The 23,492-nt window shown below is 39.5% G+C and overlaps 1 protein-coding gene across 2 annotated transcripts in view; it reads left to right on the forward strand.

The window, feature by feature from the left end:
• Mical (Molecule interacting with CasL) overlaps nucleotides 1-23,088 on the forward strand; it is a 41,625-nt gene extending 18,537 nt beyond the window's left edge. The window contains exons 3-31 of one of the 2 annotated variants that reach the window (XM_066292316.1): nucleotides 1,699-1,888; nucleotides 3,346-3,583; nucleotides 3,727-3,970; nucleotides 4,030-4,170; nucleotides 4,245-4,462; nucleotides 4,669-4,926; nucleotides 4,977-5,182; nucleotides 5,238-5,386; nucleotides 5,645-5,866; nucleotides 6,009-6,136; nucleotides 9,140-9,349; nucleotides 11,501-11,743; nucleotides 11,963-12,119; nucleotides 12,201-12,377; nucleotides 12,433-12,587; nucleotides 12,654-12,781; nucleotides 12,834-12,985; nucleotides 13,038-13,112; nucleotides 13,165-13,330; nucleotides 13,383-13,561; nucleotides 13,747-13,865; nucleotides 17,512-20,538; nucleotides 21,062-21,091; nucleotides 21,495-21,615; nucleotides 21,667-21,820; nucleotides 21,876-22,023; nucleotides 22,076-22,211; nucleotides 22,269-22,383; nucleotides 22,433-23,088. In XM_066292316.1, coding sequence (XP_066148413.1) covers nucleotides 1,749-1,888; nucleotides 3,346-3,583; nucleotides 3,727-3,970; nucleotides 4,030-4,170; nucleotides 4,245-4,462; nucleotides 4,669-4,926; nucleotides 4,977-5,182; nucleotides 5,238-5,386; nucleotides 5,645-5,866; nucleotides 6,009-6,136; nucleotides 9,140-9,349; nucleotides 11,501-11,743; nucleotides 11,963-12,119; nucleotides 12,201-12,377; nucleotides 12,433-12,587; nucleotides 12,654-12,781; nucleotides 12,834-12,985; nucleotides 13,038-13,112; nucleotides 13,165-13,330; nucleotides 13,383-13,561; nucleotides 13,747-13,865; nucleotides 17,512-20,538; nucleotides 21,062-21,091; nucleotides 21,495-21,615; nucleotides 21,667-21,820; nucleotides 21,876-22,023; nucleotides 22,076-22,211; nucleotides 22,269-22,383; nucleotides 22,433-22,520 — 7,524 coding nt within the window. In that variant the 5' untranslated portion in view covers nucleotides 1,699-1,748 and the 3' untranslated portion in view covers nucleotides 22,521-23,088. The remainder of the gene's footprint in view (nucleotides 1-1,698; nucleotides 1,889-3,345; nucleotides 3,584-3,726; nucleotides 3,971-4,029; nucleotides 4,171-4,244; nucleotides 4,463-4,668; nucleotides 4,927-4,976; nucleotides 5,183-5,237; nucleotides 5,387-5,644; nucleotides 5,867-6,008; nucleotides 6,137-9,139; nucleotides 9,350-11,500; nucleotides 11,744-11,962; nucleotides 12,120-12,200; nucleotides 12,378-12,432; nucleotides 12,588-12,653; nucleotides 12,782-12,833; nucleotides 12,986-13,037; nucleotides 13,113-13,164; nucleotides 13,331-13,382; nucleotides 13,562-13,746; nucleotides 13,866-17,511; nucleotides 20,539-21,061; nucleotides 21,092-21,494; nucleotides 21,616-21,666; nucleotides 21,821-21,875; nucleotides 22,024-22,075; nucleotides 22,212-22,268; nucleotides 22,384-22,432) is intronic. The other variant, XM_066292317.1, reaches the window with a different exon arrangement.
• The last annotated feature ends 404 nt before the right edge of the window (nucleotides 23,089-23,492 follow it).

The raw sequence follows: 23,492 nt of genomic DNA on the forward strand, positions 1-23,492 counted from the left end.
ACGTTTCAGACTTCGAAAAATGCGTTTTCACTAAATTCGAAATTTATGATGCCAATATATCATGTTAAGGATCGACGATATTTTACTGGATAAAAAGCAGGAATTTGAATTTTACATGACTTCCAAGCCTCACTCTTGATTGATATCATAGTGAGTTCGTTCCTGTAAAATATTGCGTTATTAAGTTGAACTTGCAGCTTACACAAACTAAATTGACACGGGTCAATTTCGGTTTATCGATCAAGTTTGATATGCAGTTTTGGACAAAATACATAGTTTGAAGGTCGAGTTCGTAGGTGCAAGAACGTCTCAGCCGCATAACTTAAGTTTGAAAGTTGGTCAGAAGTTGCTGCTGAAAACTCTTAAATATGTACAAAATTCTTTACGGTTTGGTGAGCAGTGAATGAATGAAAGTCCATCGGTCCGTCTCTCTCGCACTGCCCATATTCAACTCATTATACACGGAAAATACGATTTTTTGGTTGATTTGAAATCTTTAGCATTCCAAAAAGAGACTTCGCAATAATCTACGTGCCAGATGTTTCTTGTTCTACGAAATCGAGGAGAAAAAATTATTCCTGCAAGATTTCCATCTTCTCTGTGACTTACACCCATTTATGATTGTTAAGATTATTATATTATACGCGCTCTAGGTCTCTGGTTTTGCAACTGCCTAGCTGGTCATGATGTCATGGCATAATAGGCGATTAAACTGCAATTTTCATACCGACATGCTTGCATATTTTTATAACTAATGACCGTACATATCTCAAAATACTTCCGATCGCAAGAATTTCCGTTTATGCACTCGGTTTGCAACATTTGCTGATCATCTAACTGACTGAAAATAAGTAAATTCTATGCTTTTGGACCCTTGTTCGTTTCTTCATCAATTTATAATTCGCGTCTCCCTATGTAAAGGGTGAACGTTATTTCCACTTGGTTTTCACTGATAATCGGATGCAATTGCACCGCTCCAGCGAACCCCCTTTGTGTCTGAAGCACTACTCCTAATAAAATAATAAAGATAATTAAAGAAAAAATCATCTAATAGTATGACTCGTCGCGACTTTGATGAAGAAATTCGATAAAATTAGAAAACTTTAAAAACACCATAATTTCTAATATGAAATAGTTATTCGGTTATTTACTGCAAATTTCCAAATTGCCGTTTCCTGATACCGAACCAATTAGTTGTAATTTATATGACGTTATCGACGGGTATTGCCACTCGAACTGGTTTAATAATAAATTTAATATTCTATTCCTTTTTATTATAAGCAAAATTACCGGTTGATTGTAATCAAAACTAATGGCCTTGAGAGGTTTTTGCGGGTTTTCATCAATATCTTAAGCGCATTGGCATTTTTCGCTGTTAATCAGGCATCATAAATTTTCTTGATATATTCCCGGCATTTTCCTGGTAGTGTTGCAATAACACAGATATTATTTATCAACATTCTTGACAAAACATTGCTGAGATTATTCAAATTTAAAGCCATTTTATCGCTTTGGCACAGGCATTTAGCTTCGATGACAGGCAGATCTCGAAAATAGCCTCTAATTAATTACTGTCCCATTGACTGTGAGTAACAATGCAACGATACAACGATCTTTTTGTTTTAGTAAAAATATAAGTTTGTAATATGAACAAAGGGATTAATAAGAGTGTCGTAATTAAATATTTTATTGTTTCAGAACCTCCACACTGCCTCCCACGTCAGATGCCCCACACGTAGTCCGCCCCGATGGACCGCCACACTGGCGGGGGGCTGCCGCCCCACCTTCGAGGGCGTCCCGTCTCCGGCTCGGAGGCGGCGCACGCCAACGAATACTTCGAGCACTTCTTGAACGCCACTACTCTTAAGAATATTCTAGGTTACCATAGGTAAAAACTTCTTATTCCAACAAATCTACCCCTTAACGTCCGCGTAACGACTTAATTCATGAGTGTATCTAACATCGATAAACTGGATTAGTCAATTTCATCATCAGAAACCAAGTGGATAGGTGATTCTTGACTAAAACGTCTATCCAGGAATGCGCAGTAGTATCTACATATATATTTTTCTGGAAATGGCTGTCCAATTCAAAGCAGCTTTGTTCTCGGGTTTGCCTATGCATAGTTCAGGTTAGTTCTTCTTTGGGAATAATTAATCGTCGTTCAGTAAAAGACAAATCCGAGACCAAATCTCCTAAAAATGACGCCACATCATTTTAAACTGAAGCCAGAAATGCAATGGTCTGGAAATTTGCCTGAAAACTGTTGAAATTGAATTTATTGTTAGGAATTCGTTAGAGACGCTCTTCGTGCTGTGCCAATTTTTCAAATTGCAATTTGCGACATTAATATTTAATTTGTTGGACAAATCATACGAGACAACATATAATCCTTTATTATCAAATAAAAGGTGCTTTTAAATTATTGAAAGTTCGTCTCCATTGATAAATTTATTCAATAATTGCGTGATTAAAATATCATTTTTTTTTCTGAAATTTAGTGATTTCTGGTACAGATCTTTTGCTAAATTTAACGGGAACTTTAACTTGATGTTCAATGTGCGGTAATGCAGCTTATTAATCAATCACAACCAAACGTTTTTCCTTAGAGGATGTCATTAAAACTTTGTAACAGTCGAATTATGGATTCATGGAAATGTTTAATTTTTAAGGTTCCCTTATTCGGCTTAAAGGGGTATTGCAAAAATCGATTTAAGCCTTTATAAATTTTTAACTATACTCTGCATACCTTTAACGTGAATCGCATCTTTGCTTTATTGTTTCGAGTTAACTTATTCTGGTATTATTCCAGCCTTGGCTTAGCCTGGCAATATTCCAGGTTAGCTTGTCCCTTTAAAAATTATTTGGTTGTGTTATAAGTTTTTAGATTTTTAGAAATTGGTTCAAACCGGCGATTTAAATCTAGAAACTCATATCACTCAAAGGTCATTCTTTTCAAATGGAAATCTCATTTTTCTTATTATTTTATATTGCTCGTAATTCCAAGGACTTTTCATACTATGAAAGGAACTAAATTCCGTCTTTTAGCTCATTCTGTGTACGTTGAATAAATGCATTTGACATCAATATATTTTTTAATCGAAATTGTGCAGGAACGTAGGTTCCTGCTGTATGATATATATGACTCACCTACATAATTGGATTTTTTTATATAAATTCAATTATAAAATAAACATTTCCCAATTTGAATGTATCAATATCTCAATTAACAAAGATCAACAGAGATTGATAGTCACATACATTGCTATCAATAATCCATACGTGGGCTTAAACGACTATCAGCATATTGCCCTAGACTCGTCTTTAATTTTATGATATTGTCAGGTCTATGTCCGAACTGCTCCACCTGAAACCCAATGTTTTTCCCCAATTCTATCCAAAACTTCGAGCCAACCTCACTTCGTGGAAAGCGAAGGCGCTATGGAAGAAATTCGACGCCAGAATATCCCACAAATGCTATGGAAAGGGTAAGGCCTGTGCGGGTACCAGGGTACTAGTGATTGGGGCCGGTCCTTGCGGTCTCAGAACCGCCATTGAGGCTCAGTTATTGGGTGCTAAAGTGGTAAGTTGGATATTGGTTTAAACTGCCAAAAAGTTCGAACCGAACAACTAAAAAAACCTCACATTTTCATTATTTCGAATTTAAATTCCCACATTTCGCTCTAAAGAGTCACTCATGTAGACATTTTACTTGTTTTGGTGAAGGTGGTCGTGGAGAAACGTGACCGTCTCTCTCGCAACAACGTGCTCCATTTGTGGCCCTTTGTGATAGAGGACCTGCGCATGCTGGGGGCCAAAAAGTTTTTCGGCAAATTTTGCGCGGGCGCCATAGATCATATCAGTATTAGGCAGTTGCAATGCATCCTACTTAAAGTGGCTTTACTATTAGGCGTAGAAATCCATACCGAAGTTAGCTTTGAGGGGCTAATAGAGCCCAGCGCAACCGACAGTAAGTTGCCTTCAATGCCTTTTCAAACTTGAAAAGTTTCATGTTTTTATATCTTTTAGAGGTCGGTTGGAGGGCGGATATTAAGCCCGAGAACCACCCGGTGGGTCAGTACGAGTTCGATGCCATTATCGGAGCTGATGGAAAGAGGAACACTCTGCAAGGTTTTAAGCGCAAGGAGTTTCGCGGGAAGTTGGCTATTGGTACGTGGGGCAGAGATTTTAGCGTTAGGGAGTTGTTCTTTGTTTTTAAATATTCTTGATTGTCCCATTTGCAGCCATCACCGCGAACTTCATAAACAAGAAAACGGAGGCCGAGGCTAGTGTGGAGGAGATAAGCGGCGTCGCCTTCATTTTCAACCAAAAATTCTTCAAAGATTTACAGGCCGAAACGAGAATTGATTTGGAAAATATTGTTTATTACAAGGACGACACTCACTATTTCGTTATGACTGCCAAGAAAGCCAGTTTATTGGAAAAGGGCGTTATTAAACAGGTGTGTTTTTGGGGTGGACGGGGGTCGCGACTGAAACAGCTCCATTTCTAATAGTTTTTCAGTCTGGGTTTGTTGTCAGTAGGCAGCATATGGAGATAAAAAAAAATCAACTCTACAGGATACATTTCGATAATTTCACATCTTCTTGTTACTTTATTTGGGGAATATGTATCGATATCTGGAATCATCTGTTGTTGTTTCTTTAGGATCTGAGCGACACAGAAAAGCTGCTGGCCCCCGAAAACGTAAATAGAGAGGCGTTGCAGAACTACGCCCGCCAGGCCGCTGATTTTAGTACTAATTACCAACTGCCCGAGTTGGATTTTGCGGTGAACCACTATGGACAACCTGATGTAGCCATGTTCGATTTTACTTCCATGTACGCAGCGGAATACGCCTCGAAAGTGGTTGAAAGAAACGGCTGCAGACTATTGATGATCCTGGTGGGAGATAGTTTACTTGAAGTGAGTTTTTTTGCCTCCTACGGGGATATGTTTCTCACAGATTATTACAGCCGTTTTGGCCCACTGGATCCGGTTGTGCTAGAGGTTTCCTCTCGTCCCTGGACGCAGCTTGGGCCATTCGCAGTTATTGCTCCGGACAAATGACGCCTCTGGATGTTTTAGCAGAGAGGGAGTCGATTTACAGGCTGTTGGCGCAAACCACGCCGGATAACCTCAACAAGGACTGGAAGGCCTATACGCTGGACCCAGCAACAAGGTTGGATAATGTTGGACCGTTCCATTGCGGAAGTCATTATTTTGCGACTGTTTAGGTACCCAAATCTCAATAAGAGCGTCGTGACTTCGCACCAAACTGTCTGCTTGTACGACACGGACAACTCTGAGAGTATTGAAAAAATGAAACGCGCCTCTTTGGAGGCGATGAGCAGGCAGGAGCACATGCCCAAAAAGCGGAGAAGAGGTAAAACCTTTTAAAATTAGTATGTTTAATGCCGCTGATTGCCGAGACTTCTCCCTTCACATCAGAGAAACGATATGCATTGGTATCTCAGCACTTCTTTGTATGTCTGAGCAAATCAGAAACAAGCGCTTGGAGTTCAGCTATTGAAATACGTAAATTCTGTACCACGAAATTTTTCTAGCTTGCAATTGGCTCTGCTGCCACAATTTTTTTCAATTTAATTTAAATTTAGATTTTGCAATAGAAGTAATTTCCCAGGGAACGTGGACAATGAGGTGCTGCTCAATTGGGTGATTGAGCAGCTACGAGAACACGAAGAAATCGCAATTACCGACCTGAACTCGGTTTTCCGGAACGGAAAGGCCCTATGTGCAATCATACATCACTACCGACCCGATCTCCTCGACTATAGTGCAATTAAGGACAACGAACCGGCCAAGTGCAACCAATTAGCTATGGATATATTGGAGAAAGACTTGGGTAAGGAATCTCCACCAAAAGCATCTTTAAGGTAAAAGGTCTTGACATGCTTTTCGTTACTATAACGTACGAACGTGAAAGTTAAAAACTATGGGATTTTGGAGATTATTCCTTCAGAATTGTATCGTTTTTTCTCATGCAGGATTGCCTCCTTTTATGACTGGAGAGGAAATCACCAAAACTGAAGACTACCTAGCCATGACCACTTATTTGACGCAGGTCTATGACACTTTTCGGGGCGAGATTCCCCATATTAAACATCCGAAATTGGTAAGAAATTAATGATGACAAAACACCTTTTTTTGTTTCTAGTTCCAGAAATTCAAGAAACCTTTCCCAAAAATTTCCAAACCCTCATGAATCCGAAAAGCCTCGCGCTTATCCGATTTTCTTGAGAAATTAAAAGCAAAATTCAGTCAATCTGCTATAGTCATTCAATAATCCGTTAATTCTAAACATGAATGCGCCCGAGATGGAGTGTCAACAGATAGAGGGAAGAGGTCTGAAAACCTGCATTATTTGGTGAAGGAAGCTTCGATTAAAATGCATATTAAAGTTTTGGTGCTGGTAAAGAGAGGCAGTTAATTAGTGACGATTTGGCAGTAATTTCCAGTGTCGAAGATTCCAAAATTTCAGTGAAAACGGAGCTTATACGCCCATCACGCTAACAGGAAAGCTTAAAAAATATTGAGCGAGAAGAGTTTTCTTACTACTAGCGTGGAGAGTTTGAAGGTTCTTGAAAAGAAAAGATACTCGAAGCATCCCGTAAGTGCCGAGCTCTTCGATGCAATTTACAATGGTGACGACATCATGTACGTACAGCAAAAAGATGAAAATGAAAAAAATCAAAACATTGAAAAAGTTGAAAAAGAACGGCTCGGTACATGTCCATATGTGTTAATTTTTGGTCCGGCATTCCGCCCACTGTGTTGTTGCATTTATTTCAATAATTTTATACGGAAGATTGAAGATACTTAGATTCCTCTGTATGTTAATTTGAACATCTCGAAAATAAAACTGAAAATGACGAAAAGCAAGTTGGTGATAGCTGAAAATTCTGATGAAAAGTGCCAGGAAAAAATTCGGTTTTTGTCGACGCCTTTAAAGAATAAAGAGAAGAAAGTAGCAAAAAAGAGCTTTCAAAGGCGGGTAATAATGTCGTAAATTCGCACAACTGTGACTCAATACCAAACGATGCGGATGTAAATTTGGGGCGGTCTCGAGTTAACGTTTATCAAGTTGAAACTTTCGTGGATGATTCTTTGGAATTGAGGTCACTTCCCAAAAATCCGACTTTAAAAGTCTCTCAAAGTCCTTGCAATTCTATGGTAAGTGTTTATCGGAAGAGGAAAGATCTATTTTTAGTTAGTCTCAATAACAGCACAGAGATGTGGCGAATATAGAAAATTGCTGAAAAGCAATAAATTACTATGTCCATAAAATAATCGAATTATCGGAAAATTGCCGAAAATTCCCATAGTCGCAAGCTATAAAATAACATTATTGCATAGAGCGGTTTGCTGCAGTGATTGCAGAACAGTCCATTAAAATTTGGCCGGAAATTAAAGAACTTTAGTCCCAAATTCGATGCAGTACATACTAGAAGTAATAGATCTTTAGAATTCCATTCGATAAAACAACCATAACTAATTTAAAACTTCTTTTCTTCATCTAATGTTCTCTATAATCTTCACCTAGTAATTGCAATATTTATATTGAGATGCCCATAATGATTGGATTTGAGCATTTTAAGTCCGCATCGGTAGAGTTGACCAAAGGACAACCCAAGCAAACTCTACACTTCCTGCTAACCTAACCTCCTGCTTCTGAGCCCTTGACAGTTTCGATTCCGAATTTCAAACCTGTGGAACCTAGCATTGACACTATATTTGGCACGAAGAACTGTAGCCCTTTGCAAAATATCCGAAAACGACTCCTACTTAAAAAGCAACAGCTCGACATGGTCTTGACCAAAAAAAAGTTATCGCCACCCGTTCACTCCCGATTAACAAGCAGAACGCATCTGTTATCCTCTGAGAAAGTACCGGTCAATTTTGCAAGGAGCAAAGATCTTCAAGACATTAGTGGAAACAATTCGTGCTCTCAAGAGTCACACACATCGAGGACTACATTGGTAAACATCGAAGTTATTCACAAATCCGACAGCAACCAAATTACCTGCGAGATTGTTGAATACAAGTCTTCTTGTAATTTGGTTAAAATCACCTCTAAAGGAATTGTTTCCTCTCAGCTTAACACGCCACAGAAGATCGCGAGTAAAGACTGTAGAAACAGGTTGATGGTTTTCGGCTAAGGTAGCGAAACCGTCTTTAAGCCTCTTAATTTCTGCAACTTCAAACGATATGAATCGGGTTTAAGAAGCAAGAAATTAAAGCAATTTTTTGAGAACAAAGAAAATTTAATTAAAAAAAACGTAAGTTCTTACCCGGATAACGTCAGAAGCGTCCTGTGTCCCATTTTAGAAAAGCGAAGACTGCCAGATTTGAGAACTCTTGAGAAGAGGAGGAACGCACGTAAGTATTTAATCGGAAAAATCTTACGCAAATGTGCCAACATCAAATATTACACATAAAGGTAAATCCAAACTGAGCATGAAAATAGCCAGGAAAAGTCCACTTTTAATATCTCTTGAAGATCAAATTTTCGCAAAGGAATCTCCAATAACTCGAGAAAGCATAAATTTCAGTGTTTAATAGCGAATTGGAGGCCACAACAAGGGGTTCCCGCAAGAAATTAGGTAGCCCTCAAACGTATACACGAGTTCAGAAGTGGATGAATCAATACGAGTTTAAAGTGGACGAAAGAAAGAAAGGTCCCAAAGGGCGAGCGGTTTGTATTTTACGAATATTCTGGGTTGGGAGAAGAAAGTTTGGGTAATTCTCAGTTGATTACTCACATCTTGGCCGTAGATGTTGCCTCTGTGATGAGGCCTCAGGTGAGGAGGAGAGATACTTACGATAACGTGAAAGTCGAAGAGAGGAGAGCCGTTGTGAAATGCGAAGGCGTGTCTCAGTCCTCACAAGAGAACCTGATTGAATTAGTACGGTGTTTAAAGGAAGGCAAACGGCCTTCTTTCACCCAAGTGAAAACCAGAGTTGACCCTGAGTCGAAAGTCAGCCACGTTAAAATGAAGTCTATCTTTGCTCCTGCAGCCAATTTACCTGTTATTATCAATGGAGAGGAGTCAGTAGGTCCCTCTCATTCTTATTGCCTTCTTTGTTGGGATATTTTTTACCATCGAGTTTCTTGCAGGAGTTGCCGGAGAGCAATAAACGCGGTGAATTTTTCCTAAAGTCCATAAAAACCAGCAACCATCAGCCCTCTCTCATCCCAAGCAACAATCAGCCTTCAAGGCCGTCCAGCCGTCATAAACGGCACAATGACATCATGGTTCCCAAACCCTGTAGCATAGACCGAAAACAGAGGAAGCGAAGGACGATGGAAAGGGTAGGACCCAGTGTTGTAAGTATTTTTCATTGCCTGCAAGAGTGTACCGCAATTTAAAGCGCCATGAGATGAAGCAGTTTCAATTTTGAGCAAAATTCTTGCACATGGGGCCTTAGAAACAAATGTGTACAGTAATGACCAAAATTATAGCAACTTTAAAAATTTTTTAAAATATTTTTCCGAAATTAATAATTTATTTTAATTTATGTTTGTAAAGGGTTTTCACGGTGACACCTATATAATAGTAAAAATATAACTCCAGTTAATCAGCACGAGAAAATATAAAAAATTAAAACCTTTTTACCTCTGGACAAAAATAAAACAACTCTAAAAAATAAATTTAAAAAAATCCTTTTTAAGCAAGATATTTAACAAATTATGTTGCAATATTATAATAGTATTTAGAGTAATTTTGCTTTTCCCTGATAAACTCGTCAAATCTTTTTGGCATCGAAAGTAACAAATAGGTAATTTACTGTTTATCGATCGCGTTCCAAGCTTTTTGAAGGGCACTAAAAACCTTATTCAATTTCGAGTAATTTTTAGAGGGGATTTTAGAATTTATCTAAGTCCACGTGTTTTCTATAGGGTTTAAGTTGGGCGCATGCGAAGGCCGAGATAATACAGTAACTTGTTCTTCCCTTAAAAAGTTTTTTATAAGTTTGGAAGTGTGCTTCGGGTCATTGTCCTGCTGGAATATAGAGTGCAAAGCCATTTTTTCGTCCACGTAAGAAATCAATTGGGTCTGCAAAATATCTTTATATACAAATCTGTCCATAATCCCATTAATTTTATAAAGTTGGTCCATGCCATGGCCGGAAAAACAGCCCCAAATTTGTGTAGAGCCACCACCATGTTTCACAGTATGCAAAGCACATTTTTCATTCAAGCTTTACCCATGGAGTACATAAAAAATGTGTAACACTGGTAAACAAATTAAATATCGATTCCTCACTGAAGACTACATTTTTCAATTGCTCAAGTTTTTAGTCACGATGCTGCTTAGCAAATTTCAATCGGAACCTCAATATTTTTCTTTGAAAGCAGTGGCCTTTTTGCTGGTCGGCGTCTAAATAGTCCGTCATCCACGAGCCTCCTTCTCACTGTTCTTGAATTAAAATTTAGTTGACCAGACGTAGATATTTCGTTCAAGATTTGCATTGACTTCAAAAATTCATTTACTTTATCTCACAATGATCGCTTCATGATTCGCTTTTTATTTATTTATTTTTTTCGGCCGCCCAGTATTTTTTTTAGATTTTAATGATCCCGTTTCTCCATATCTTTTAATTATTCACGATACTATAGATTTATTCAATAACAAACCTCGAGCTATTTCGCTCTGTTTTTTTTCCCATTTTGATGACGTCTGAGTATAATATTTGCAACTTCTGAAGAAACCGTCTCACTATGACCCATTTTCAATATGAGTGTTCACTAAGTGTAAATAAATTTTAAGCAAAAAAACTATTAAAGATATCTGTGCCACAATGAAATTTTATCTTCAAGTACCAAAAGTTGCTGTATTTTTGTCCAGCAAAAAAAAATGCGGATAAAGTTGTTTTGTCCAGGTCTAAAATGTTATTGCATACCACAATATAAATGTTTTAGTCAAACATATATAAAACACATTGTAAACTGCTCACCATTTGTAAAATTAAAAATAATATTTGCGATTTTTAAAAGTCGCTATAATTTTGTCCACTACTGTATATTTGATATTGGCCAGGTGAACTTTTAATAATACAATTGCTAATTGACAGTTATTATTCTGGTCTTCACAAGACCATGAGCAAATCAGGAAATTGATCCTTTTCTTGTCATGTGAAATAGTTAAAAGCTCTGGTTCGACGTACCTTTTAAAACCTAGCAATGAGCCCGAAAAACCTCCATCCGTACCAAGCCAAAGCCAACTAACCCAAACCAACCTATCCTATTTTCTAGATCTATTCCAAGTGGTTCCTTTTTCTCATAGAAGCAATAATAGTAGTGCCCCTCCTCTTAATCTTTGACATGTACATAAACTCCGAAGCCTACATTGAGCGCTCCACTTCGTGTGTGGATTACCTTTGGTCGTATATACAATCTTGAAGTGTATTTAGATTCTAAATAAATAGTTCCTCAAACGTCGGCTGTTTTGTATTATTGTTGTGTTTTGTCCTGAAGGAGGAGCGACAAAAAACCTTGGCAGAAATAGCCTCAAATCGCCAAGACAGACAACAGAAGAGGAAGCAGCAACGGCAACGACAAACAGATCAGTTCTTAAAGAGCATGCAAATGCTTCATGCTAACTGCAAGCCCGATAGTTCCGAACCTTTTGAAGACTACTCGATATTTTTGTACCGACAAACCGCCCCCAAGTTCCAAGACCGAGTTAAAGATTTAGAGAAACAGTTCACTTACGTTCCAGTAAGGAGAGTGTTGTGTGGATGTTGATGTTTAACTTTGTTTGCCTATTAACTGCAGAAGAATCAAATTTGGCCAAAAACCTGTTCACTTGCAAATCATCTTAAAAAAAGATGAACGAGGAGTCTTAGCTGAATACAATCAAATAGTTCTGTGTGTTTTTAACTGCTAACATACCATGAAGACGTATTTTTACATGTATTTATGAAGTTAATTTTGCAGGATCATGATAGCAAAATTCCCGGCTTAAAACCGCAGGCCAACACTAATGCCGAGGAAGACATCGCCTCAAAAATTAAGAGCTTGGAGGACAAATGGAGTAACAAACAACCGGCAGAGAAGAAACCCAAAGATTTAATGAGAGCAATTGGAAAGATTGGTAATATAGTGGTCTAAATATACTGACATTTTGGCGACTATTACTGTTTTCTTACCATTATTTATATATTTTTTTTCTCAGAAACCTCTGACTGGAATATAAAACAAATAGAAAAGAAAATATTAGAAAACAAAATGGGAAAACCCTCTACTTTAAACGCGGACAAGGAGCGAGTACCTCGCTGGAGCAGGGAAGAATTCAAGGCAAGACAGACCAAAATGGAAAGGAAACATTTGGAAACCGAGGACGGCTCTGATGGTGCATTTGCCATTTTAATTCTGTTTCTATAATAAATACTAACAATTACTTTTAGCCAAATACGCAGACATCGACCGCAACATTAAACAATTAGACTTGAAGCTCAAAGAGGGCACCAACCGGGAATTGGGCCAGAATAAAGTTGCATCCATCACCGAGAGACTTGCCAGCAAGGCCCCACAGGAAAAGGAAAAACCCGTGGAAAAACCTGTAAGAAAGCCTAGTTAGCCAAAGATTTAGTTTGCAAATATGTCTCTTAATTTTTCTTGTGCATAGATCCAAGTTAAAGCTGTAAATCTGCCCATGCAAAGCGGCTCAGAGTTTTGCCACTTCTGTGGCAAACGCGTGTATTTAATGGAGCGCTTATCTGCTGAAGGCAGGTTCTTCCACCACGGATGTTTCAAGTATGTTTTCTTTATTCGTGAACATAAATAGTTTTAAGGGGATTTTTAATAGATGCCAGTATTGTCACTCACAGCTGCGTCTTGGCTCGTATATGTTTGACAGAGACGGTCAGTATGGATATAGGTTCTTTTGTATCCATCATTATGGAATGCAGGGCGAGTTGCCTCGACCTACAAAATTGGCTAGAAAGGCTAGCCAAAAAGGTAAAAAATTACTTTTGTTTTTTTTTTTAATTCCTAAATCGTTTCTCTTTAGGTCTAAGAGAAGCGGGGAGAAGTCCCCAGAAGAAGGTTTTATCTGGAGTGGCAGGAGTTGATCTGTTAGATAGAGGTGTGGTATAAATTGTTTTGCTTCAAATATGTTCATTAACTTTGAATTTCAGTGCAAACCCCGGAGAGAATTGAATTTTCAAACCTTTCCGCTGGAAACATATCCTCTGATCATGAAGAGGCGCTGAGCCAAATGGACGAAGACGAATGGACGGATAAGAACTTTGGAGCCTCCGCTAATGAGCTCGACGATAGCGATGATTCTTCGTCCAGTTTGAGGTACGTTTCTTCGTTTTAATACACTTCAAAATGTTATTGGGTTGTCGTGCAGTGATACTGACAGTGACGACGAGGACGCTTTTGACGACGCCCTAGAACAGCCAATCACTAAAGAAGGAACCATGAAGTGGGCCGAAAGGCTTAAGAACAGTTACCGAAAAGGGAGGCATTCGGGGTCGGACGGATATAGCAGCTCTGATCACAGCAGCTATTACGAAAATAGCAGTGATGGTGCGTAACTTTTTTGGACGTTTCACAAATTTAGAATTTTTTTTTTTTAATTGTTCAAATTTCATGAAACTTTTCAAAACCTTTTATTAAAAAACTAAAATTTTAGCCAGTTGGAATGTTCACGGATTTATAAATTCCGTGCAACCTTTAACATTCCCTAAATAACGTTTCGAAATTTATTTCAGAATCGGACTCGGATACCGCGACTGAAGGCGAGGACGAAATAAGAGCCCGCGAACTCCGAAAGCAGGAGGTGCGAGTCGAACCTCCGGTAGTCCAAACGGACACGGGCACGGACACTGAGGTGAAGAAATCTCTTGACTTATTACCTCTCGTATCGGTCCCCGATATCTTGAACGATCACCACAAAAACCTAAACAAATCTTCTAGTAATTACTCTATTAATTCCGAAGTATTTAATAGTGCAGAGAGCGACTTGGATTTTAACATGAACAGGGCTAGTGCGCACGATCCTAACGTAGTAGTTGGAAAGTTAACTCTCTCTACCCCCAAAACTGACTCTAAACCTCCCACTAAACCTAGCCCTTTGGCTAAAAGCGCTACTTCCGATAGTCTCGCTTCTGGAAAAGTTAAGAGAAACTTCGTTTTACCTCCTAAAGAGCACCGCAAGAGCTTTGGCCAGGAGTTTAAGCCGAAATTTCAGTTAGAACAACCACTTCTAGTGATCAGACGCACTCCGAGTAAGGTAAACCTTCCCAAAGAGATCAAGCCTAAAGTGGCAGTTAATACAAAGATTTTGGATACTAAGAAGTATTTTGGAACTCCCAAAATCCCCTTGAAGCCTTTGAAATTAGCAAGATCGGGGACTTGTGCAAACGTAGCGAAGGCAAAAGCTCCTAGGTCTCCCTTGATAAAACAGAACAGTTTGCCTGAAACTAACCAAGAGATAAAAGAAGTGAAAACCAACGATTTCAATTTCGAAGTCAAAGACTCGGATTTGGCTGACTTAGATAATTACATCGAAGAATTGCTAGCTAATGAGGAAGAATTGAAGAAGCCCATAGATCCGCAAAAATATCTCTTCAAGCCTGAAACAAACCAGGAAGAGGAAGAATTGTCGAGCAGCATTGAAGACCTTTTTAAAGCATTGCAGAAAACTACTGAACACCCCACAATTGAACTGCAAAAAGAGTCTGACGATAAAGTGGAGGATTTACTTAAGTGGATGGAAGAGCTGGATCATCAGACACCTGAAAGGAAAGTTTATAGATCAGTTAGCGATGTCAAATACAAGAATTTGGAAACTTTGCTGAAAAAGCCACAAAAAACTGATTCGGTAATCAGCAAACTACCGAAGAACAATGTGGCATTCTTCGAGGCTATTTTGAAGGGCAAAGAAGTGCCCAAGGACAGCAGCAGCGAAGAAAGTCTACTTGAGCCTCAACTCGGCCTCAGCAGATCTAAAACAGATCTGCGCTGCAATCGCAGGAGGCATACTCGTACTTCTGTTGATTTGGACGCAGTCAATAAAGTGAGCGTCAAAAATGTCCTTAAGAAATTTGAGTCCATGGACCTCGAGGACGAACCTAAACCCGAGAAGCCTGTTGTAAAAAGAATGTCCTTAGGAAACTTTCAAACCTGCGAGAAATCGCGGAAATTACCCGAAGTTAAAGCCAAATCTAGACCCATAGCTGGAACTATAAAGAAATTTGAGGAGACCAAAGAATTTAAACCTGTGAAACATCAAGCGAAAGAGCCGAAAAAAGTGTTGAACACTGAATATAATGACGGGAAGTCCTTTGAAGAAAGCTTGAAAGATTTGGAGAAATTTGTTGACGAAACTATAGAGAACATCGGTAAAAACGTGGGGCCCAAAACAGGCGATCTTGGAAAGAGCAAAAGCGACTGGTGTGTCAATGTTTCTGTTTCCTCTAAAGTCAGTCCGGAGTTTTTGAAGCTTCAGCAACAAATGGCAGCTAAAGCTGCAACTGGAAACTTCGCGCAGGAACTGAAAGATTTCAACGAAGCGATGTCAGCTTTGACTGAAGACACGAGCACTAGCGATGTCAGCCCCAGACCACACAACTTCTCTAGAGCTGTACAGTCTTCGTCCGATTCCTCTTCTGAGGAATCACTGGAAAAAGTTGAACTACCTGAAAGCTCTATCAGCTCCGAGTACAAAGAGGAAGCTCTTCTAGGGCAAGATTTTTCTAAAGCTATTGAAAGCAGCTCCGCTGATACTCCTTCCAAGTCCAGCGAGCAAAAGAACGTGGAAGAGCTTCGTTCTGAAGACCATAAGCCCCAGATGGAGCAGCCATACTCGCTCAATTCATATAAAAAGGAGACTTCCCCGGGACAAAATTTTTCACTATGCATTGGAAAGGAGCAAAATAAAGATGAAGATCTTTATTCTAAGCTTGATAAGTCGAAGAGAGAAGTCCCATGCTCACCCCAAGTTCCTCGGCGAAGGAAGCATTCTTTGCCCATAGCTCCCCCTAGGGTTTCAAGGCAGAAGTCTCAAGAGCTTAAATCGAGCAATGAGAATTCTGAAAGAGCTAGATCTAACACTGCCTCTCCTTTAGTAAATAGAAAGAAAAATACAGGAGAAAATATAACTAAACCTTTAAGTGCCAGAAGTACGTCTGCCGGAAATTTGGACATACAAAAGGCTGTTGTGAAATCTTTTGAAGTGCCCGGACCCCAGAAACCAACAATTAAATCACTAAGTAGTGAAAACTTGTCCAAATTCCCACCAAAATACGGCAGGAAGGACAAGGACAAAGACTGCTGCATCCAGTAACAAAGAAGACTAATTTTTTGCAAAATTTTCTATACTCGCTTTAAAAAAAAGGCAGAAATATTCTGCCCATAAAAATTGGGAGTGAACCTGGCGCTTTTAATACCCATCCTTTTCAATAGTAGTTAATGCAATTCACTTTTGGATGAGTTTTGGACGTGGTGTATTTACTATGCAAGATTTTTGTAGTTTTTGAGATGATGAGTGTGCCGAGCGGGCTCAACAGTCACGTGTTAAAGCAATGGTTGGAAGGTAACTATATGAGAGTGAGTGGCCTTTTTCTATGTGTTAATCGAGCGTTTAATCCATTGCTCACGTGAGTGTTGCCTAACAGTTAATAGTTGTTTTATTGCAGGATTATTAACAGTGTATTTGCAGTTGCCTCTGTATTTGTAATTGCACGTTTATTTTCGATAATGTAGTAATCATATTTTGGCTCTAACATTACGTTTTACAAGGCATAAATATGTATAGCAGTTGTGAAAGAGATACTGCCAAGCTTCGCAGTAAAATTCTGTCTCGTGAATCTATTCAATATTTAATATACCGCGTGAAGAGAATAATTTCCAGGGTTGAAATATTAGGCCCGGTTTCCCACATTTCTCATTCGAACCTTCGGTGTATAGGCATTTTAAGCCTCTTTTGCGGTTATTATGATGATTCTGCAACATCGCGTAAACTCTGAAAACAAATTTGTATCCCCCCTGCGGTTGGAACCCGAAACAGTTCCGTCCATCTGTTGCCCAGTACGTTCAATGGGTGCGATTGGGATAAATAAGTCTAGAGGCCGACCTCAAACCGGACTAAACGACCCAGTGGCAAGCTCACACTGCAAGATCTCCAACCTCGTTGGTTTCGGGGACCCCTTGTGCCTCTAATTTTGGTTCTCTTATTGATTTGACTGAACCATCATCCTACCAACAGACTTTAATAGGGGGCACCACGTAAAGGTAAAAGAGGGATAACCAACTGCTCGTACCGCACAAGTGACCTGAACTGCTTCGCAAGTGTAGACTATTCCCCAGGCAGAGAAACCGGGCCCAAGTAGTCACTCAACGCCTCAAAAAGTGCCAGTATGCTCAATAATTGCCGCTTTCCAGGGAATTTGATTCCCCCTTTATCTAACTTGTGTTACTAATCCCCTCTCCTCTCCCCAATTTATTAATTGCACACAATATCTTTAAATTTTCAGATGGTTTCTGGCGAATCCAGCTCGGACTCGTCCAGCGAGATCCACAACTCCGCCACGGAAATCTCGACAGACTCAGAATTCGCCCAGGATGACCCTACACCCACTCGCGAACTGCCCTCCATACCCCTCGGCGACATATTTGTGACCAAAACGCGGGGTAGTCGCAAATCTCACTATCCGAAACGATTGCAGGTGACGGCAGGTTACATTGAGCAACCGCGCAATGGTAGAAAAACTGAGAAAACTAACCCAAATATCGAGCTTAAGCTCAGCCCTTTGGTACCTTCCACACTGACATTCAAAAAACCCGCACCGCTCTTGGCTAGAACTGAGGGATACGCTTTGAATCGCACGCAGAGCACCGGGGGCATAGCCGCGAAAGTATCTTTAGAGTTGAAAAAGAAATATTTGCTTGGTGAAAGTGGCACAAATAGCATACAGAAGAGCGGCAGCGCTTCCACGCTTGACACTAAGTTTAAGAGCTTTCAGAACACCATTTCTGACTGTCAGAAGCTGCTGAAGCCAGCACCAGAAGTCAGCCCCGGCATGCAGGTGTTTTGCAATAAACTAGACGAGAGACACTCGCCAGTGTCCCCGCAAGGGGGGTTTGTTTTGAGTGGAAAAACTGTGGAGGCAAAACCCGAATTGCCGCCTCCTGATATTACCATCACGATCATTAATGAGAATAAAGAGGAAGGCTCAGAGTCCCGGCCGCGCAGTCCTGCACATGAAGCTTCTATTGCAGTGCCCTCAATTGACTGGTCAAAACAGAATAATAGCCAATCTTCCGATAGCTTGTCTTTATCGGAATCTGCAAGCGAAAAAGCCCCAAGTTTTGATATCCCCAGAGTTGAAGTGCATTCAGCCAAAGAGAGTAGTGACAAAGAGGATATGGCCCTAGATTCGCTGGTGCCAGTGACCGCCCCTTCAGGAGAACAAACCAAAAGCATCACAACTGAAAAAAAATCTTTAAACCAACCAAAATCATTACCGAATCTAGAAAGCGTTTTACCGGAGATTCATAAGGCGTTACATGTGAAGCTCCACAAAGAAGATTCCCCAGAGGACAACAAAACTATTAGTGGCAAAAGCTCTCCAGAAGCCACCACGGCCCTCACAGAGACGGAACTCTCCGACTGGGCACGTGAGGAAAACGCCTCTGATAGTATTGAGCTGGACCTCAGTTCCGAGAAGAGGAAAACCATAAAAATTGCCCAATTGAGTGAGTTTGAGGAAGCCATAAACCACCATATATGCGGTAAAGGCCCTAAGGAAATGGCGATAAAGACTATTCTCACTGAAGCCATGAATAGCGCTCTCAGTGGCAATTTGGATCATATTGAGTACATGGACACTGGCACAGAGACGAGCAGTGAAGATGGCGTTGCTGATAGTCAAAATGGTTATATTCTCTTCAAGAACGAAGAAGAGGACAGTTTGAACCTTATTAGCGAGTCAAAGACTAAGAAGGAAGTTGCACTGAACACCGGCTATTGCGAGGTAGTCAAAGACTCCTTCGGAGGGGAAATTATCGACTTAAAACCCGCAGACTTAGAGCGGTTAAAGCAAAAGCAGGCTTTAACAGATCATGAAGAGGATAGTTTGATTATAGTGGAGACTGGCACTACTACCGAAGAAAACACCTGCAGCGACTCTACAGTTAAAAATATCACAGAAATCAAGCCATCAGCTAAACTAGAAAACCTGCAGAAGCAGCGTTTAGAAGAGAAGCTGGCGAAAGTCAAAGCTGAACAGGCACTAATTAAAGACCAAAAAGAAAACATTGAGAACAATTTACAATACGAAGAACACTGTCAGCGACTGCAATCTAAAGTGGAGTTTGGCAATGCCAGAGATTCAATTGACATCAGGAAATCTCGCAGGAAGAGTAAATCAGATTCTCCACAAAAACCAGATTTGATCCAGGAAGAAAAAGATAGGCAAAGTCCTGCGAAGGAAATAACTTTGAATTTGAGTCCGGTAGTGCGGCCTGATGTAATTTATAAGAAGGAGGACATAAAGAAAGAGAGGGATGTTAATAAGAAGTTAATAGAAGAGATGGTTATGAACAAAATGAAAGCCGAGAATAAGAGTTTGGAACGTAAGAAGCGCAATAGGAGCAATATCGGGAATTTAAGTCCGAGCAGACCTTACAACCTACAAAAGTCTAGTTCCTCCCTTGAAAAAAATAGCCCCAATTCCTCCAGTAATTATGCCACTCCAGATTTACTCTCCAACTCAGTCCAATTAAATTCCAACGATAAATTCTCTACTCCGATGAGCGATTACACCGCAAAGCAAAACTTAAACAGACCATTGAGCGTATTTTCCACTTTAACTGACGTTAGAAAACTGCCAGCAACTCCTTTAACCAACCCTGAGAATTTCAGTATGCCTGACATTAGGAAAAACCTATTTGGAGATGCACCCAAAGCACCTCCCCGATACAACCGGCCTTCGGATGTTGCAAAAACTACAGAAAAAATGAAAGAAACTGCAAGGGCTAGAGCTAGATTATTGTCAAATGAAGACCTGGGACTGAGCCCTGAAGACAAGATCAATAAATTGCGGGAAAAAGTCGGTAAGAAGCCTAATCTGCACGTACAGGAAAGCATCGAATCTCTGGTGCTCAACACTGAAAGACGCAATTCTCTCCTCTACTCCAATGACACTCTCACCAAGAAGCGCAATAACTCGTTCAGAAGAGCCAAAAGCGGGGACTCAGACGGTAGTTTGAAGATTTCGGAGAACAACAATTTGTCGCTGAGGCCCAAATCTATTTCGGAAATACCGAAAAATTTGAGCGTTACGAAGTCAAAGGAAATTGAATGTGAGAAACAGATTTGCAAGTCGGATCCAAATTTGCTGGACACCAGCGAGAAGCCCAAGAAGAAGAGCAAAGACCGGGAGAGAAGGAAGAGCATCACCAAATTGATTGCAGGGATTTTTACTAAGAAGAGTCCGTCCAGTACTGGGGGGAAGGGATTGTTTGCAAAATTGTCGCCAAAATCGAAGGCGATGTCAAAGGTGAGTTTTCATTTGTTAGTATGAAGCAAATTTGAGTGATATAAGCGAGAAGAAAAAAAATTAAGAAGTCTATAAATGTACATAGCGGTAGAATGACGAAATTACTTTTCTGGGCACAAATTTCCCATAGTTTATCAGATTTCGCGTATGAAACTGTCGCGACTTTAAACAAAAACGGTCGCATATAAGAACGAAATTGGCCTAGTAAATGGAGATCTTCCCCCATTTAACAGACCCTGTATCTCTACCGATCGCCGAGATTCCCACATTGAAAGTCGAATTTAGGACCCCGTACACGGCGGACTAAAAATATTAATTTGGAACTGCTGATTGGCGTACTGAAACTTTATATGTTTAATGGAGTCCTACATTTATGGGCTCCTTGAACACAACACAATTGTTCGGTTGCAATGAATTGAACTCTCAACACTTTTAAACTGTCTCACGAAGCCCTTTAAATTTTTAATGTATTTTTTTTTCATTTTTAAGCAATTCTTATAGTGATTTTATATTCTGATTTCAGTCCTTTACGAGTTTGGACTTATGCAAACACGTAAGAATGCATCTTTTAAGTTTGTGGTATTACCGTTTGTTGTTTGATGGATGCAAAAGTGTGTTTAGTGTTGTTGCACCAATCTGCACTTATTTAGATTTTTTTATGTTAATTTTCGTAGGCACTTGTTGTGTTGGAGTTTTACTAACATAAAGTATTTAATAATTAATTCAGTTTTGTATAATGCCATATGTGGATTTTAGTAATATATTTACCAAGGCTTGAAGCCCGATTTGTGGAAAGTCAATTTCCCAAAATTTCAAAATCGTTGTATCGGTGTTACCGCAATTGCTCGTATATGTGTACTGTGAAATAATGTTTGTCCTTTGATGTAACCGAGAATGTTTGTTTGGGATTTGGCAACATATAAAAAGGTGAAAACGCAATATAATCCCGTTCGTAGGAAGCTGTGATAGAGGAACCAAAACCCCGCAAATGCAGCTCAGAACTGGACGTAAAAAGACAGGAAGTAACTCCTCCTCCAATTCCACCATTGCCGCTAAACTACACGTTAAAAGCCACAGGTAAAATTTCGTTGTAAAAATCACCAACTTAGGATTTAAAGATCCTTTTAGATGAAAGCAGCGACGGGGAAATGCCGGACGGCAAATTCCAAGATAGAAGCTCCTGCGACACTTTAGACCAATCGATGGGCACTACCGATATACCTACATCTGGCAAGAGAAGTGGCAAGTCTAGGAGACTATCCAGACAAGCTCAGTTAAAGCGGTAAAGAAATCTTAAAACAAAAACTTTCTCTTGATTATCATTAGTAAAATTTCAGGCATAGAATGGCTCAAGAAATCCAAAGAAAACTCGAGGAAACCGAAGTAAAAACTCGGGAATTGGAGCAGAGAGGCGTGGAAGTCGAGAAGGCGCTGAGGGGCGAAGACGGCGAGCAGGGTGTTAAGGATGAAAGCGAGCTGTTACAGGTATTTTCAATGGGCTCTTTTTTAAGCTAAATTAATGTATAATTTTGCTCAGGAATGGTTCGATTTAATGAGAGACCGCAGTGAATTAAGGAGGTACGAGAAAGAACTTATGGTCAGGGCTCAGGAGTTAGAACTCGAGGATCGACATTCAAGACTTCAGTTAGAGCTACGCGAGAGGCTTGATACCAGTAGGAGTTCCCTTTTCTCCTGAATTCATAATAGGGTGATTAATATTTTAATTACAGGTGAGAAAAAAACTGAAGAGGACCTGAGTATTGAACAGAGCATTATCAGTGAGATGATGGACATAGTGGCGAAACGCGACACTCTAATAGCCGTCCTAGAAGAGGATAGGCTAAGGTGAGACGAGGTGCATTTAAATGACGTTTCAGTAATGAATTCTGTATAGATACTCGCATGAGGACAAAGACTTAGAGGAACAAATGCTTGCAAAGGGATTGATGTTAACTCCGATCCAAAAAGCCGCGGGGAAATAGGTCGTATCTTAGAGAATATTCGTACCATGTAGATATTTTTATTTATTGAACCGTTTCGCATCTTCTATTGACTAACTTAGCGACTGTAGCCAGGGTAATTGAATATTTATAGGATTAAGGAATACATATACCCACACACAAACACACACATGCGTTCGTTTGGAATTGCCTGCTTATATATTTATTTACTTTGCTGTAGCTCAAACAATCTGTTTTATGTATGTACATGAATATATTATGTGCCTATCTTATAACGTCCATGATTAACTTGAAAACATTAACTACTAGTCGATTTAAAAGCGATCTTCATTGTTTATTTTATTATCTTGATTTTAGTTTAGAAGTGCAAAATTGCTGAAAACGAATTTATCCAGCATGGGATATTTATTGACTTTTTAAGAGGATTGATGTTAACCCAAGTATATACCCGCCGAAAAGGCTCCGATTGTGATCGTGAATTGTATTTTTTGATAAGGAATTGTATAGAATATGTACAAAAGATTATTTTGTGAATGCGGAATTGTGTTATCTTAATTATTGTGTGAATAAAGCTTTTTTTACCGATCAATATCTCGCATTTTTGCGTTAAATAATAACAGAAATTTTCCGTTTCAAAGACCTTACCTGCGATTGATCAATGCATCGGTCTGAAATCTGACTACATTCTTGGGTTCGATTTTCAAGTGAAATTGTATTATATGATTTGTTCACGGATGACTTGCTGCGTGCTCGAATTTTTCTATCGCTACTGGTTTTTAGTTCCGATGTAAAAGTCGCAATTTTCAATAGAATGCTATGTATATTATTGATTTGTTGGAGAGCTCTCTGTTATCTAATTACAATGATAGAAAGTTTGATATGTTTTTTTGCCTAATATTTAATGAGACTTAATCAAAAACGAGTTTTTCCATAAAGCAATGTACACTTGAGTAGGTAGTTTATAATTTACAAATTGGAAGTACAGTACAGAAT

The sequence above is a fragment of the Euwallacea fornicatus genome, chromosome 17 (assembly GCF_040115645.1).
Source record: "Euwallacea fornicatus isolate EFF26 chromosome 17, ASM4011564v1, whole genome shotgun sequence".
Lineage (NCBI taxonomy): Eukaryota > Metazoa > Arthropoda > Insecta > Coleoptera > Curculionidae > Euwallacea > Euwallacea fornicatus.